Source organism: Athene cunicularia (assembly GCF_003259725.1).
Source record: "Athene cunicularia isolate RWA chromosome Z unlocalized genomic scaffold, athCun1 chrZ_part1, whole genome shotgun sequence".
NCBI lineage: Eukaryota > Metazoa > Chordata > Aves > Strigiformes > Strigidae > Athene > Athene cunicularia.
Genome location: NW_020799142.1, coordinates 30,494,105 through 30,513,078, shown reverse-complemented (window position 1 = coordinate 30,513,078; position 18,974 = coordinate 30,494,105). Strand labels below are relative to the sequence as shown.

General features: G+C 39.7%; 1 protein-coding gene across 1 annotated transcript in view; it reads right to left on the bottom strand.

Annotated features, from left to right (window-relative positions):
• PIK3C3 (phosphatidylinositol 3-kinase catalytic subunit type 3) overlaps positions 1–18,974 on the bottom strand; it is an 80,265-nt gene that overhangs the window by 30,397 nt on the left and 30,894 nt on the right. The window contains exons 17-21 of the mRNA XM_026865619.1: positions 17,012–17,140; positions 16,705–16,774; positions 15,978–16,042; positions 7,994–8,078; positions 6,862–6,936 (exon numbers count right to left, since the gene is read on the bottom strand). Coding sequence (XP_026721420.1) covers positions 6,862–6,936; positions 7,994–8,078; positions 15,978–16,042; positions 16,705–16,774; positions 17,012–17,140 — 424 coding nt within the window. The remainder of the gene's footprint in view (positions 1–6,861; positions 6,937–7,993; positions 8,079–15,977; positions 16,043–16,704; positions 16,775–17,011; positions 17,141–18,974) is intronic.

The following is an 18,974-nucleotide window of genomic DNA, read 5'->3' as shown; positions in this document are numbered from 1 at the left end:
GCATCTTATTTAGGCAGGTGTCCAGTCTTTTTAGTTCTGGAGCGTCACACAATTTGTACAGTTTGTATTTGAAAGTTCCTGAAAGTTACATAATTGGGTTCATAAGCATACCTTCTCAACTGGATTTAGTAGACAACCCTTTTAAACCTTTATTTCACAGAATTACAGAATGGTTGAGGTTGGAAGAGAATTCTGGAGAACATATGGTCCAACCTCCCAGTCGAGCAGGGCCACAGAGACAGACACCTTGCCCAGGACCATGTTCAGACGGTTTCTGCACATCTCTGAGGATGGAGCCTGCGCAACCTCTCTGGGCAACTGGTGCCAGTTCTCTGTCATCCTTACTATGAGTAATAATCTATACTCACAGTGTGGTATTTATATATAGTTATAATCTACTGTCCAGTAAATCAGAGTGCTTGTGAACTTTGTGTGAAACACTACTATTTCTAAAGGCTTCCATGTTTTATAAAACAATTACATTTCCTTCCTTCAACATACTGTGTTAGTGCCATAACACACACACTTCAATCTCTTAGACCACTGTTTTGACCTCAGTTTCTAATCCATCTTCTTAAGATTTACTGTATCTTAATTTAAAGGGCTCTTAATTATTAGACATGCTTATAAATTAAAACTGGACCTCTACTTTTGGTTTATGACTGTTCCTGAATGACACCCAAATCAGACGGGCAAGTTTTTTTTTTGTCTGAGTCATGTTTTAAACTAAAAGAGAAGTTACTTAGCAGAACAGGTGAAACAGATTTCATCCTCTGAGCCTCTTACATTCTTGTAAAGACATAAAGACATAAGATATAAAAGCCTTGGATTTCTAATATTTAGATACTGAAACCATTAGACACCTATTTAGAAATCTGAGTTACTTATAAAAATGGGGGATTTTAGGTATGTGAGAAAACAAAACAACAATTCAGGAAACACCTCAAGACCAGACAAGTATGCATGAACTTCCTGCCCTGTTTCAAGGCTAGTAGCAGGGCTATATGTAGGCACCTACATATAGTTCAAAATACGCAGCTTTGTACAAACACTTCTGATGATGAAAGTGGCTCACTCCTCAGAAGATGACATCAGCACTCTTCCAGGAAGCTGGAAAAACACCTGCTGAGAAGACTTCAAATAGTGTCTCTCACCTTAAAAACCAGTGCCCTAAGAATCACTCCCCACTCACCATTTAAGCTATTTCACTGTAGAAAAAGCAAGTCACAAGGGCATTTACTAATTGGAAGAGGATAAGATGTTTCCAGAAACATGCAATAATGCAGCATGCACACACAAAACTATCTCCTTCATAATCTAAAAGCTGATACTGTTGTGTACTTTTAAGTTTTGGGGTTTTTTTTAAATTTTATGAGGCTGACAACATTTTTCTATAGAACACCTGATTTTCTAGCATATGAAATGAAGAGGACAGGGCCTTGGAGAGTTCAAGGAAATATCATCAAACATGGAGTTTCCCCGACTAGCAGTCAGAGCATGAGGGATGTGAAAGTCCATCTGAGTTCCTTTCATCCTGGAGAGTGAAGTGATCTTTGATTAAGTGAAGCATGGACTTGTGGAGACTGAAAATTGATATCTGGTGCTTGCAATAGCCAATAACATCTGACTGCAGCTGGAGAGGCTGATTTGTCCATCACTTTTACTGCTAATGCCTAGATTTTAGTACAGGAGAAAGTTCCCATATAGCAGCACAGAAATCGTTTTATTTCACCAGAGGACTGTTAGGAAAAAAACTACTGAAAACCTGCACAGAACTCTGAACTCCTTGAACAACATAAGTAAGGCAAAGCAAATAAGATGCAATTACTGAAATAAAATAAGTCTGGTAGCAGTTGTCTGTTAACAGGTTAAGTTGCAAATAATTTGTTGGACTTTCTTATCTGTTCCCACTTCTGCAGAAAAAAAAAAAAAAAAAAAATTCAACCACAACACAAAATTTCTATACATTTTCTCTAAAATGCAACTGCCACTATTAAGTTAACCTGGCTTGTATAGAAAAAGTATAATTTAGTGACTATTTTAACTGAATTCCTATTTTAAATTTGAGGCAACATTGTAAAAATTCCTCCGATTAAAATGAGTAGATGGATGGATGGGGTGCTTTCCTAGCTTTCCCAGCAAATTCTGATGTTACCATCAAAATTTCTCCTTTGCCAACAGAGCACTGCCATGCTGAAAAAAAATCAGAATGCCTAATTTATTGTCATCTTTTTCATCAGCTACATGTTCTAAGACTACATAAAAATGGAATAAAGAAGCATGAATTGTTAGGGACCTATTTAGGATACAGGTTTTAAACTCAGCATGCAGCAACAGCTGGAGATAAAGTTTATCGTCATCATCCATATAATGGATAAGAGTCCAGCTTGTGCTAAGTAAGCACTGTAATTTTTCCCCCCTCACACCTCAAGCTGTCTATGCTCAAAATACACTCCATACAGGAATATTATAAGATGTCAGATACATATTGATAAATGAGAAATACTGTTCGAGATAACTACATGAGAAAATGCTTTAGCAGGCCAATAGCTAGAAGTTTATATTCTTTTTGGTAGGCATCACAGAAATTGGAGTTGCAGAGAGAAATGTAAAGGGTAATAGTATATGTTAGCCTTTTTTTTTTTTTTTAAATGGATTTTCCTCTATCAAGAGCAGTAACATTTAAAAATATATTTAAAATTCCACTTGGTTTTACATACTATCGTAGTTTGCAACATTAATAAATGTATTTATCAATGTACTTATCTAAGCACTGATATGGAAGGAGGGTTTGAATCCTATAATTTTTCCATTTTTGTCGTCTTCAAACCTGCTTTGGGATAGATGGTTTTAACTGAAAAGCTCTGAAAGTACAAACAAATAGTGTCATCTCACATATGCAACTGTTCAGATCTTTGCTGTCTTACCTGGCAATCCTTTCTAACTGAGACTAAAGAACAAATCAAATGTCAATTGGTGCAATTCATACTGAAGACAGACACTACTCTACCTTCTAGCATTAAATGAGAAGACAGCCCAGTTATTTCACCTATCTACACAGGATGCTAAAAGCAAATGTCATTTTTAAGTTCCAAGCCCTCAGTCTTTGACCTGCCCTCAGATATTAATAACCTGATTTTATCCACATAGCTATTTACTTTACTGCTACAGAGCAATTTCAGGTGTAGAGTTCAGAACAAGCACCTTTATTTAGAAAACATACAATGGGAGCTGGACTTTACATGTAAGTCCCTAAAGGTTATTGAAAGATCAAGCTGACCAGCCACTAGAGTTAGTTGGTCAGACACACATGCAGTGCTACTCAAGAACGCTACTTAAATAACTAGGATATCCTAAAATATCTACACATAACCTGCAAATGTGACAGGACCTTTATGAAACCTTTGTCTGTCTATAAAGCAAGTTGAAGTTATTAAGGTATCTCAAATAAGACAGGAGACTTCACTTGTCTACCATAGCTATTTAAGCTCTAGTGATGACTGTACCAACTGTCTGAAGACTTAACAGGCCTAGAAAACATGAATACATCCGTATCTGGGTGTTTTATCAGTAGCTAGATCCCAACTCTACAATCAAAACCAGAGTGGAACAAATGCAGAAGAAAGTGTTCTCAAGGGAAGGCAAGGCATAACTGAAACATACTAACCTAACACATTATACATGGAAGCTAACTAAACATGATACATCTCCTGTATCACAGTCCAGCTTCACAACCACCCAGCTTTTCCTTCCAAGGCAACAAAGGGCACATTAGCTAGCAAGTCAGATGCTGGCATTAATATATATGTGTATCTATCCATCTATCTATCTATCTATCTATCTATCTATCTATCTATCTATCTATCTATCAGTCTGTAATCCTACAACAAAGCACTGATGTTACTTAAAGCTGGGTATTCAGCTGCAAAACAATGTCTTGTTATTTACAAGTCACAGTGATATCTGCTGTTATAGATCTGAAAACAAGAAATTAAAACATACAGCAATTGATAACGTACTCCTGGAGAAGCAGGAAATTGAAAGTTCCAGAGAAAATAACATTCCTGTAATGCAATACTGACTATATAATGTGACCTTCAGGTTTCAAGCTAAGGCATATTTGTGAAACCGATGCAAGTATTCTTGTAATTTTTAACATTACTGATACACAAGAATGTTTTGACTAAATCCCTGTATCTCTTTCCAAAAAAAATTCTACAGCTGCCTTTGGAGTATAATGGTACAGCATTTAAAAAATCTGAAGTCTACAGATCTTATTGAAGACTACTTAAGAAAAGTCACCCTATTTCTAGAACTATAGGTATAAAACAGTCATGAAAGACAGCAGAAATTATTTCACCCAGATAACAGACATTAGTGCAAAATAAATATAGTTCCTATAGTGCAAAAAAAAAAAAAAAGTTCTAAAACTGAGTGGGAAACAACTTGTTTTCATGAACTTCAGTATTGCTTTATATTTAAATTATACCATAACTATTATAAGCTTAGACAGTTGTATATTACAAGATGATGCAACGATTCTATCAGAAGTAGTCCAACACAGACGTGGCTACATCACCAAACTAAAAGGTAAAGCCAAGAAAGGTAAGAGTATATATTGTCAAATAAATCCAAGAAAAGTATGTGAACCTACAGCTGGTACTCAGCATTTTTTACCCTATTGGAAAGCTTCAATTCATTAAATAAGTATCCATCAGGAAAGAAGGCATATATGGTCATACAATTTTGAAGAAAGGTACTTACAGCTTCCATTCCTCAAGAGAAGAATGAAGTTTGTTTTTTTTTTTTTTTCAACTTAAGTCTAAGACATTCTCAGCAGCGCATTTGGAATATAAGAATCTCTTGATAGCTCAAAAAACCTCTCTGGATATGTGACAGAGCATAGGTAGAAGTCGAAAACAATTTCAGACTCAGAATGTACTGTGGATGTGTGCTGCCCTCTGCTGTACTGCTTAAATTCTTCTACCAAGCCGTACAGCCATTGTGCTGTTACTTTTTAACATAGACATCTTACCACACTGTACCCCACATCAAACCCAAAAATATTACGACTTTGAGCAATCAAGCAATGCCTGCTGTGGAAAGACTTCTGAAACCCATCACCTCAGACAAAGGAGAGAGACCTCTGAAGACAGATTTTTTTTTAAATGCCAATTTGTACATTTCCAAACAAGTAAGGAAAAATACACTTGCTTTCATTGTTCCCCAATCTGCGTAGACCAAGATTTTTTACCCTAATATCAAGGCCCAATGGTTAATATTCTACTCTTTCATACAGAGTATGCTAAGTGATACATGTTTAAGCTTTATCTATAAACTAACAAGCCTTACAAGGGGATCTGTCTCTTTTCCCCAAATAACACTTTTTACTTACATGTATCTCATTCGATAAACTTTTCACTTTATAATATTATAAACACTTACCACAACTCCTAACTCTTCATCACTACATAATGGAGGTAATTCAAGGTATCATAACTCCTATGGGAAGCTGTTGTTCAGAAGCAAGCAAGCAAAAAAAACCATACAAAAGAACAACTCCAGAATATTTTCCCCCTACAAGAAAGGGTTTTTGCTTGTTAAAACTTTGTGAAGTTCATGTAGCTACACACAAACTCATTTTCAGTGGAAACACCTGAATTTCCCTTCACCCCAAAATACTGACTATAATAGCTCAAGTAGCTTAATTTTCTAATCCTTCATTTCCTTTAGAAGAGAAATCATCTATTTATTTAGAATCAGTGGAATTATTAACTCTACCTGGCCTGCTATTAATCCATACAGATGAACACAAAAAATGACATTTAAAAAGTTGCAACAAGTCAAAACGACTATCTGCTATTTTGAACATTCAAAATCTATGGGTTTTGTTGCAAATTAAGGATGTACTTGATTAAACAGTAATTTCTACTACTTCCTCCCTCCAAGCTGGGAGTTTGTAACGAGCAGGACACTATTTCCTTTGTTGTTTTCAGAGGAGGCTTAAAAAAAAAAAAATAAATGTATAAACATAACACCTCAGTTACATGATGAACCACTTGGGTATCTGCTGTACATTGTTTTGTTTTATCAAGAACACAAGATTCACAGACAATGTACAGTACTGAATCATATTTTGACAGGTCTTACATGACATTCCCACTTTTGGGACATATCATGTAAATTTCTTAGGAAAACAGACCTAGAAATTTCAAAGAATCACTTTGTTTAAAAGAAAGTCAAATCAGAGGCAAGAATTCACATGGACATCTCAGTGAAGTCATGAAAATTATACCTAACCATATGACTACTGCCAATACTTGTCTAAACATCTACTTTACTTGAATTAGCTTACATAAAAAAACAGGATTATTTACAACTATTAAAATACAACTGGCATTCAATTAGCAGGACATGAATTTGCTTTCTGATAGCATGTTAAAAAAAGCAACTAAACAGGAATGCCACGTTTTAATGGCAAATTATATGGTTTAATTAAGAACAATTAGGGTATTTGGGGCTGGAGACACTTTACAAATATTTTTTAATCCATTATTTTTTTCAATTTTGGACCAAGAACTCTGCAAAAAAACATAATCATGATTTTAGCCACGTTTAACAGTGAAATGTTTCTTGGTCTTAAGTAAAGGTAGACTAGTTCTACCATATACTATGTCCATACTAGTATTATAAACCTAAACTCTGATGCATTGGCTCAAATACTATCTTAGACAACGTAAATTTGCATTTAAAAATATATTCTGATCTAGAGTACTTAGTGGTTTATACTCACAAGGAAAACGGAGCAAAACAGTACCAACACATTAAAAATTAAACAATTGCTGTTAAAAAAAACCTTACCTGTTTTTGTTAGCAAAAGATTATCCAGATGTCTATCTCCAACTCCAAGAATGTAAGTAATTACACAATAACCAGCTGTAACAAGTAAATTGTAAACATCAGTATAAGTACCTTTCCCAAAGAGCAACAAGTTCCACACATATAACAACAGCATGACATTATCTTCATTCTTGTTCACTAGTAATAGATGTAGCTGAGACTGAGGGCAGGGGTGGTGCTAGAGAAGAATAATCAAGGTTATCAGCACTATGAGGAACATCTGAAGCAATAAAACTCTGAAGTTTATTCAGTACTGCCTAGATTTTAATTTCTTACTACGTAATTCTATGCCTAACACTAAAAGTCTAAATTAATTCAACACTGGGATTAAGATACTTCAAGGGAAGATGAAGTATTTTAAGTAAAATGAATGTATTCTGAAATGAAGACATTTTAAGGCAACTGCAAACAAGCATTAGACACTGATATGAATCAGAATGTATACATCAGGAGTATTCACAAGCTCAGCAGTAAGACAGGCTGTGATAAACAGAGAACAGTTTTGTTATGTTCACCCACTAACCAGAACAGCTTGAAGCAGTTCTAAAGACTGAACCATCAGAAAGAGAAGGGGAAAGAAGAAGATACTGTGAAGCAACAACTGAATTTATTTTTGTAAAGTTGCTCTCAATTTAATGGACAGCAAACGTGTTATTTTAACACTGTCGTCACTTTACAGAACAAGAACTATACTATCATTTTTTATCATCCAAATGGAAGAAGCCGAACGTAGCTTAGCCCCAACAAACCCCAATGTTTCAAAAACAAGTTGAAATGTTCTACATCAGATACAGATCGTTTACTATTGTATAAATGCTTTACGTCTCCCTGTATTATAAAGACCCCCACTCACAAAGTGGAGGGAGCAGAGTTAAGATTATTGCTAGAAGGCAAAGGAGAACAAAGATGACTGAGGAGATGAATTGTGTATGATATGCCAAGCTCAAAATTACTCTTTTTGTTGGGATTCTGACAGCAAGTACAAGCATAGTGCCCTATCCACAGTCATCTAAACTGAAATGTCTTAGTACCTTATTTACCCTGTCCTTTATACTTCAGACATTAAATTACCAGCTATAACATTGTAACTTACCACAGCTCTTAACATAAGTGTCCATCACCTCTGCACTTATTCCATGAGGGCCAGTCTCACTAGGTGAATGTTTTCTGAAGAAGTTCTGGAGAGGAAGACATCAACATAGTTATTCCACATGATCTGAAACAGGACCTTTAGAACTGGTGGAAAAAAAATATTTAAATCAAGACCACAAATGGCTGTTACTACAATCTGTTAAACTAAGAACCACTCCCAAATAACCTAGGATTAATTTAATATCACTTTATTTTCTGTCTTAATCATCACATTCTTATACTCAGAAACAGATCTGAAGTTCAAACTGAAAAGCAGTTTTCTTTACTAACAGCTTCAGAAAATTAATAACTCATTGAAAAGTAACTAATTAATAATTATGAGTGCAAGTACTTCCACAGGAAACTCTTTAGGTCAGAACAACAAAAACTAAAACAGGATTAGTACAGATTAGTAAACTACATTTGGGACAGACACCCTTACAAGCTTTATCATCATTATGTCTCCATATTCCTCAATACAACCAACTGCTACTGAGTTTAAAAGGAAAATCTAAGTAATCAAATGGAAACGTCACATTTCCTGTGAAACGTGGACAAGGCCAAAACAGTCCTTATCATCGCTCAAAAGAAAACTTTTTTTCTTCTTTCATCTTGAGATGAAAGATAACTAACTTAAATCTAAGCCTAAACACAAGTTTCTTCCAGTAAGCAAACACAAATCTAAGTAAGCACTGTAAGAGGAGCTTTGTAGGCATCTGGATGACATTAGTGACTAAAATCATAACGAAAAAGGCAAGGGAATCTTAAAAAAGAGGAGATACTGAAGGAAGATACCTACAGGTTATTTAAGGTAAGTTTTGCTTGAAATACAATCCTGTTGTAACATTTATTGGAGTTTTAAGCCCTGGAGACAGTTTTAACAGCCTCTGCTTACAGAGAAACACACTCTTCTGATACATTACACAGTAGACATATTCTGTTAAAAATTTTCTTCCACATTTCACTTAGGGATTTCATTAACTGGTACTAGAGATCTACTTTCAGTGCTTCAAAATTTTACATGTTATACCTAAAAAAAAAAACCCCGCACCAAACAAAAATCAACCAAAACATCACTTTCAGACTATCCAAATGGTAAACTGTGCTAAACTGTATGGAGTGTGGAACAGAAATACCTCTAAAACATGAACTTTAAGATTGTTGATAGAAGGTAAGTAACACTCAAACATCAAAACACCTTTTCTTTCCTGCAGATGTGCGTTACCAGACAGTATTGAATTACTTGCTTGAAATATTTTCAGAAGTGAAACATTTTAAGATTTCTATAGTGCCCATCTTTATTAAAAGAGCTGTGACACCCAAAATGAACATTTATAAAAAGAATAAACCAAACTTTTACAACACCTGAAAAATATTAATTTTATTTCCTTGGCCTACAATGCCCAGATATTTTATCATGCTTTGGGCACAGGAAATATGGGCTCTACAATGCATTGTGCCATTGATATGTGAAATAACATTGGATCATATTCCTTTGGCATCTTGCCTATTTAGATTAGCAGCTCTTCACAGGAAAAATTGCTCCATACGTCTAGACAACTAAAACAGTGGGGCACTTATTTGAGATTGGAGTATGACAAGTAATTGCAAAATGACAATTTCACAAGCATTTCTCAATATATTAAAGATTTATAATGGAGTAGAATATTGTTCTGGTTCAGTGAGGATAAGGTTAAGTTTCCCCAATTCACACCATGCTGATGTCAGGTCCGGGTGCGGGAACCTTTTTTTCCTTTGTGGCTTTGGTCGCGGGGAGCACTGTGAGCGAGCTGTCTGTAACCACTGCGGTATTTCTCTGTATATCTTTTGTCTTGTCCACTGTTATTGCTGTTTATTGTTGTTATCATTGCTACTGTTGTTGTTCAGATTGCTTATTACACTGTTGTATTAAATTTCTTATTTTACCCGGGGGTCTGTGCCCTACTTGTGTCAGAGGGTGGGGGAGGGACAACAGCAACATGGTCTCTGGTCCCAGCAGGGCCTAAACCACCACAGCCTTTTTGGCGCACCAACGTGGGGCATAAGAGAGCTGAAATAAGAATCAAAAAGGGACAGACTCTGACCAGAGTGTGATAGAGCAATCTGTTGGGTGTAATTTTTGTGTTCGTATTTGTACTGTTTGATAAGGAAATGTTTGCGATGCTGACCAGAAAGTCAGCTTACAACGTGGGGGATGGTGATGAGCCAGGCCCATCAAGGGAACAGGAGGAAGGGCCAGAGGTGATCATCTCATCTCTATCCCTGACTGAGCTGCGAGATATGCGGAGAGATTCTGGCCGCCTGGGAGGCGAGCAGATTTGCATCTGGCTGGGACAATGGAGCCAGTGCTTTTGAGATGGAGGGGAGAGAGGCCAGGCAGCTGGGATCTTTGGCCAAGGATGCTGGCATTGATAGGGAAATAGGGAAACAAGACTCAAACCCTCAGCCTTTGGAAGCAACTCCTGCTCAGTGTAAGGGAGAGGCACCCCTACAAGGATGATCTCCTATGCCAGCTAGGCAAATGGACCAGCATAGAGAAAGGCATACAGAACCTCAGGGAACTGGCTGTGTTTGAGACGATCTATGGTGATCTGAATGATGAGCGGTCGGTCACCCATGGACCCAGATCAGGCCCTTTGCACATAACTGATGTGGCAAAAGTTCCTGAAAAGTGCACCAGAAGCACACTTGAAAGCACTGGCAGTAGTGTCCTGGTGGACAGACACCCACACTCTAACAGTGGATGGAGTGGTTGGCAAGCTCCAGCAATATGAGGGAAATTTCCCCTCATCTCAGCATTCCCTGGTCTCAGCTGTGGAGGAACTGTCTCAGAGGGTCCAGAAAATGGAAGAGGACACGTCCTACGTTCCACCTGCACGGGCTAATGTCTCAGCCATTAGAGGTAAACGTTTCCCCACCCAAGAGAAAGAAGGCACACACCACGAGGCACCCTGTGGTTTTTCCTCCATGACCATGGAGAAAACATGAGGAGGTGGGATGGAAAGTCCACTGCTTCCCTAGGTGCATGAGTAGAGCAGCTGAAAGGTAAGACCACCACGAAAGGGGGTCCTCCAAGAGGAGCGCAGCTCCAGTGTCCAGTCAGAAATCCCCCAGGCAGAATAGAATGGCCAACATTCTGACCTTATGTCTGACATTACGTCTGACCCTCTTGAGAGAACCAGTAAATCATTCTTGCAAGAAGTGAGTGATGATGAGCAGGATTAGAGGGGCCCTGCCTCCAGCCAGGTGGAGGAAAGGGATAATCGGTTTTACTGGACAGTGTGGATACAATGGCCTGGCATGTCAGACCCACAAGAGTATAAGGCTTTGGTGGACACTGGCGCACAGTGCACCCTGATGCCATCGAGCTACAGTGGGGTTGAATCCATCTGCATCTCCGGAGTGACAGGGGGATCCCAACAGCTGACCCTACTGGAAGCTGAAGTGAGCCTGACTGGGAAGGACTGGCATAAGCACCCCATTGTGACTGGCCCAGATGCCCCGTGCATCCTGGGCACAGACTATCTCAGGAGAGGGCACTTCAGAGACCCAAAAGGGTACCGGTGGGCTTTTGGTGTAGCTGCCCTGGAGGGGGTTGAACAGTTGTCCACCTTACCCAGCCTCTCAGAGGATCCCTCAGTGGTGGGGCAGCCTAAGGTTGAGGAGCAGCGAGTGCTGATTGCTCCCAGGACGGTGTACCGGCGGCAGTACCGCACCAACCAAGATTCCCTGATTCCCATCCATCAGCTGATCCGTCAACTGGAAAGCCAGAAGGTGATCAGCAAAACTCACTCCCCCTTCAACAGCCCTATATGGCCAGCGAGAAAGCCTAATGGCGAATGGAGGCTAACTGTGGCCTACCGTGGCCTGAATGAAGTTACGCCAGCAATGAGCGCTGCAGTGCCGGACATGCTGGAGCTCCAGGATGAACTGGAGTCGAAGGCAGCCAAGTGGTACGCCACGACTGACATTGCTAACGCGTTCTTCTCCATTCCAATAGTGCCAGAGTGCGGGCCACAGTTTGCATTCACTTGGAGAGGCATCCAGTACACCTGGAATCGATTGCCCCAGGGGTGGAACCACAGCTCCACCATTTGCCATGGACTGGTCCATACTGCACTGGAGAAAGGTGGGGCTCCAGAACACCTGCAGTACATTGATGACATCACTGTATGGGGCGACACAGCTGAGGAAGTCTTTGAGAAAGGGAAGAAGATAATTGAAATCCTCCTGAAGGCCGGCTTTGCCATTAAGCAAAAGAAAGTTAATGGGCCTGCAAGGGAAATTCAATTCCTAGGGATAAAATGGCAAGATGGGCGTCGCCACATCCCAATGGAGGTGATAAACAAGGTAACAGCCATGGCCCAACCAACCTCTAAAAAGGAGACTCAGTCTTTCCTGGGCGCTGTGGGGTTCTGGAGGATGCACATCCCGAACTACAGCCTGATTGTGAGCCCTCTCTACCACGTAACCCGTAAGAAGAATGATTATGAATGGGGCCCTGAGCAACAACAATCCTTTGAACAGATTAAATGAGAGATTGCCCAAGCAGTAGCCCTCGGGCCAGTCCGGGAAGGGCAGGAGGTTAAGAACATGCTCTACACCGCAGCCGGGGAGAACGGCCCTACCTGGAGCCTCTGGCAGAGAGCCCCTGGGGAAACCCGAGGCCAAGCTCTAGGCTTTTGGAGCCGGGGATACAAAGGCTCTGAAGCTGATTACACATCAACTGAGAAGGAGATACTGGCAGCGTACGAAGGAGTTTGGGCTGCCTTAGAAGTGGTCGGCACTGAAACACAGCTCCTCCTGGCACCCCGACTGCCGGTGCTGGGGTGGATGTTCAAAGGAAAAGCCTCCTCCACGCATCATGCAACCGATGCCACGTGGAGTAAATGGGTTGCGTTGATAACACAGTGGGCTCGAATAGGGAACCTCAGCCGCCCAGGGATACTAGAGGTGATCATGAACTGGCCAGAGAGCAAAGATTCCGGGATCTCACCAGAACAGGAGGTGACACATGCTAAGGAGGCCCCACCATACAACGAGCTGCTGGATGAGGAGAAGAGATATGCCCTGTTCACTGATGGGTCTTGTCGTATTGTGGGAAAACATCGACGGTGGAAGGCTGCTGTGTGGAGTCCCACACGACGGGTCACTGAAGCTGCTGAGGGACAGGGTGAATAGAGCCAGTTGCAGAGGTGACAGCCATTCAGCTTACTTTGGACATTGCTGAGTGGGAAAAGTGGCCGAGGCTCTACCTCTACACCGACTTGTGGGAAGTGGTGAATACCCTGTGGAAATGGCTGCAGCAATGGAAGCAGAACAACTGGCAACGTAAGGGTAAAACCGTCTGAGATGCTGAAGTATGGCAGGACATTGCAGCCCGTGTGGAAAACCTCGTTCTGAAGGTGCGCCATGTGGATGCCCATGTACCCAAGAGTCGGGCCACTGATGAACATCAACACAACCAGCAGGCAGACCAAGCTGCTAAGATCAGAGTGGCTCAGGTGGACTTGGACTGGCAGCGCAAATGTGAACTGTTCATAGGCCGGTGGGCCCATGAGACCTCGGGCCACCAAGGTAGGGGTGCAACATACAGGTGGGCTCGAGATCGAGGGGTGGACCTCACCACTGACACCATTGCAGAGATCATCCACGGATGTGAGACGTGTGCTGCAATCAAACATGCCAAGCGGGTGAAGCCCCAGCGGAATGGAGAGCGATGGCTGAAATATAGATATGGAGAGGCCTGGCAGATTGACTCCATCACACTGCCACAGACCCGCCACAGGAAGCGCCACGTGCTCACAATGGTGGAAGTAACCACTGGGTGGCTGGAAGCTTACCCAGCGACCCACGCTACCACCCGGAACACCATCCTGGGCCTTGAGACCCAAGTCCTGTGGCGACATGGCACCACAGAGAGAACTGAGTCAGACAACAGGACCCACTTCCGAAAAAAACTCATAAATGCCTGGGCAGAAGAACACGGCATCGAGTAGGTCTACCATATCCCCTACCACGCACCAGCCTCTGGGAAGATCGAGCGCTACAATGGACTGTTAAAAACCACATTGAAAGCACTGGGAGGTGGGACCTTCAAAGACTGGGACACACATCTAGCAAAGGCCACCTGGCTCGTCAACACAAGAGGATCTGCCAGTCGAGCTGGCCAGGCTCAGACAAAACCTCCATGTGCTGTAGATGGGGATGAAGTCCCTGTGGTGCGCATGAGGAATATATTGGGGAAAATGGTCTGGGTTAGTCCTGCGCCGGACAAAGGTAAAGGCAAACCCATCCACGGGATTGCTTTTGCCCAAGGACCTGGGTGCACCTGGTGGGTGATGCAGGACAATGGAGAAGTCCGATGTGTACCACAGGGGGACTTGATTCTGGGTGAGAACATGCCGTGAATTATGCTGTGCATTTGTAAATTGTTGTTTTGTTGTTGCTAACTGCTAAATGGCAGCTGGACATGACGCAGATGGTATAAAGGGGTGGATTATGTCCTGGTTCAGCTAGGATAGGGTTAAGTTTCCCCAGCAGAGAGGGGGAAGGGATCTCCAGCCGGGTTATTCATACCATGCTGATGTCAGGTCCGGGTGCAGGAGCGCAAGAACTTTATTTTCCTTTATGGCTTTGGTCATGGGGAGCACTGCAAGTGAGCTGTCTGTGACCATTGCGGTATTTCTCTGTATATCTTTTATCTTGTTCACTTTTATTGCTGTTTATTGTTGTTATCATTGCTACTGCTGTTGTTCAAATTGCTTATTACACTGTTGTATTAAATTTCTTCTTATTTTAACCTGGGGTTTGTGCCCTACTTGTGTCTGAGGGTGGGGCAGGGACAATGGCAACATGGTCTCCGGTCCCGGCAGTGCCTAAACCACCACAAATATGTCTGTATACATTTCCATTAGTACGGATTGCCAAGAAAACACTTATAAAACTGCATGACTGAGTGTGTAAATGTAGCTTGCCACAATCTTTTTGAAATGGAAAGCTCAAAAAAACTTATGCAACTTGATGTTGGTCATTGATTAGTGATAAGCATTTTCTATAAATCATAAACATTTGATATACTTATTTGTTAAGCAAATTTTTTAATGTATGTAGTTTATAGTAGGTGGGAGGGATTTGCTTTGGCTCTCAGTTACTGAGCTATAAACACATACAAACTTCAGTATCAATTACAAAAAAGGGAAAAAGGTACTGTGACAAACTGACTCTAACATAAACATGCTGTGTTTTCATTACAAAGCTTTAATTAGCTATATATCTCATACGGCAATTTGGCATATTTTTATCTAGCTATATTTATCTCAACCAGCTGACCTCTGCTACCTTGCTTGTATGCTGTGCTTGAAACTAGCATGAATTTTGTGTGTCACTATTCAATTATATGTCTCTACTTCATTCCTTGACAGTTTCAGAAAGTTTGCATAAAAAAATAATGTATATATATTTAAAAAAAAAATTAAAAAAATCATACAGTATCTACACATCCACTATGGCTGGCAAACAGAGTTCAGAAATTATATGAACTATATAATTGTTCCATCAAAAAAATCATTCAAACATACTTTGAGACTGTATGAAGCCAAAAGTACTGAAAAAACAACAGAAACACTTTAAAACAAAACAGTACAGACGAGTGTCATGCATCTTTCATTCATCATTACGGAAAAGCCATAATTTCAGTTTCACGACTAAATTACACTAATTACTTAAATGGTATTACTTTTAGGACATGAGATACTCATGTGGTGATTTAAGTATATTTTTTAAAGCAAAATGTCTTGATGTAAATATCCTTGTTTCAAGCTGTAATTTTTCTTCTGATAAATAGAAATATCAGTTGAGAGACTCATGACTTTTGTATGAGATCTAAGCCTGCAATTTATACTGTTTGATCAGAAGTTGACTTAAAAAAATCCACCATCACGTACCTGTATACTTTCCTCAGTAGCAAGGACTTCTGCAACTGGTACTGACTGAATAAACTGCATGAAGCCTGTGACACAAAACAACCAAAAAGGAAAATCTCCAATGCACAGAACTTTCAAGCTACTCTGTAACACGTTTTTAAAGGACAACACTAATACACACTTTGATTCAGCTGCTTCTCATTGGCAAAACCCCATGTTTTTTCCCAGTTTTCTGCCTTCAGTAGTTTTAAAACAACTTGTCATTAACACCCCATCAGCTAGCAAAAGGTCTGTTGTTCCAAGTTTACATGAGAAAGTAAACCAATGGCTTTCTAAATATTTATCCAGAATGTATCTAAAAGTATAGCCAAGTTTGATTTTGTTTTGTCATTTTTTTCCTCCATTTCAAGCAAAGATCTATAAATAGGAGTGTTAAGTTACTTGTCCAAGACCACACAGCAAGCTAGCAGCAAAGATTGACTACTGATTGTCACACACTCCAAAATGCAGATCAGACTTCTTTTTATGAAGATATTTGAGTCACCTATAGAATACCGTTGGCACTGATGTTTCTTAATTCCATGAATTATATTGTAGCAAGATTTTCTTACACATTTCAGCTCCTTTTTTAGAATGCTGCACCAAGCAAAACATCACTTACGAAAACAGTGTGTCGTAACACAGCCTGCAAACAGAGGGAGAAGATAGCTTCCAATATTGTATTTCTAGGAAATGTAAGTATTCATACCATGTTTTGTACTAGTTGCCAGCACTTTATAGGGTGTCAGCTTCAAATCCAGGTTCTCTTTTCTCAACAGCTGGAAAAAAACAACACACAAAAGCAAAGATGAATGCAACAGAAAGGCAGCTTCTATTTCTAAAAGGAATATGTATTATTGGACATTGATCTCCACTGTTCACCTAAGCCACCTAAGATCTGAGAACCCTGGCATGTATTAGGAATGTAAACTGCATTAACAGTTTTTAACAGTCTCACTCCCAACAAGGAAAATCAAGAACACAGGTAGTCAAGGATAAGGATTAATAATTCCCACCTTATCCATGAGTGAAATAATCTGCAGAATAAGTTGATCTTGACGTAAATCATCACCATGCTTAAAAATTACTGGGTATTTGCCACCATCTTCTGTCTTGAAGAATAATTGGGCAGGCATCAAGGCACTCTGCAAAAAGAAACTTCTGTAAGCAAGTATCAGGTCACACAATTCAAATATCAAATTCAGTTACCGAATGGTTTAGAATAGTCCTATTTGAAACAACGTGGTAGTGGGCAACAGAACTCTTCTCATGTTTCTCAGATTTGATAGGAAAGAAACAATTCTACAGCTTTTAAAGAGCAGTTACTGTCTAGAACTAAACAATTAGAACATACCATTTCTGGTTAGCAAAAGTGTGATCTAGGCATATTTTTTTAAAAATACAGTACCTAAAGCTTTCCTTCCTTTTTAGTAAAAAGTGTGAAGGATATCTTCTCCCCTGAACCCTCCCCCCAGAAGCAGAGAAGGAAAGGACAGAGGTATTCAAGTTTTGTTTGTATGCATGTAATTCCAATCAACATAGAAGCACCATGCAAAAGGTCACAACAAAATAAATTTAAGCTGACCAGATCAAAAAGAGTCACAATGATAGGATAAACATCAAAGAAATGCTAGAGGCAAGACATCTTAAACAACTGCTTCTTTAATCTATTTAGTAAAAGCAGAAGTGCCTTTTTACATTGTTGAGAAAGACAATTTAATTGCTTGCAATTTCTCTGCATAAAATGGGTTGAAAGGGATCAATTACCTACATGAATGATTTCATCTATTGCAACTGACCAAGCCACTTCCCTCAAAACCAATCAAAAAAAACCCCAACCATGAACACAGTTTAGTATCAGTCAGTTACATCAGATTTTCACATGAAGTTAATGTTTCAAAGTAAGTTCCATAAATAAAGGAAACATTATTCTTTAAATAGTCCTACAAAAGCTGTCACATGATGTCCAAGAACACCAAAAATTAGTCAATCTTCCCTCTTTGGGTTTTTTATTGTTTTTATCCATCAGTACAGAATAAGATACTAAATGAAAATCTGTAACCCTTCAGAATCAGGAAAATCAAAACTATCTCTGATTTTGAAAGAAGTTACATCCCATATTCTTGGTCCTAAATTTTCTAACTGCGCAGAAGACTATTCTCAATAGGAAATATTTAGGTGCTGTTCTAGCAGTCTTTCTGTCAACATTCTTCCCCCAACCCTGAAGTCGTATTTGCGCTAAAAGTCGATTCAAGTTTGCAAAACCTTGCTTTTATGACAAGATCTTTCCAATGTTCCCTCCAACCTGAGGTGAAGATTATTGAAACTGCAGAAGAGTACTCTTCAGAGACTAACTGGTATATAAGAAAGCAAACTAAAGCTGGGAAACCAAGACATGGTATGGTAGAAAACAACAAAAAAATGTTCATCTCTTATTTTAAGTAAACACAAATTATCTCATGGTCAGTAAGCAGCCTGCCAAAGTTTGAAACTACCAGGCATAATAAATACATTTATGATCTAGTAGAGATAATGGATTAACACTAGTTGTCACAGCTGCTTTATGTATTTTAACTGGCAGAGAATGACTCCTGGAGATAGGCCTGACTTGTAAAAGCACAGTTTGGCCATCTTAAATTATATCAGCCACCTGTATGAGTTGAAAATAAATGTATAAGGAGGTCCTACATCACTGGACACAGGTAATAACTTACATTCCAGGCAGTAACTTACATTCCAAGGAATAAGGGAAGCAAAATAACCCCATACTTTTCAACAGTATATTGACAGTTTTATTATAAACTAGACTAAGGCATGGCTGTATGAACACAAGCAACTGCTGCGTACTGGTTTAAGGGCTTACTAGTTGTAGGGATATAGGATCTACCTGTCAACTCACTGCAACTGCATGAAATGAACCGCTTACTGCTTTCCAGACTCTATCAATTTAACAGTTTTATTTTGCAATGGAATAGACAC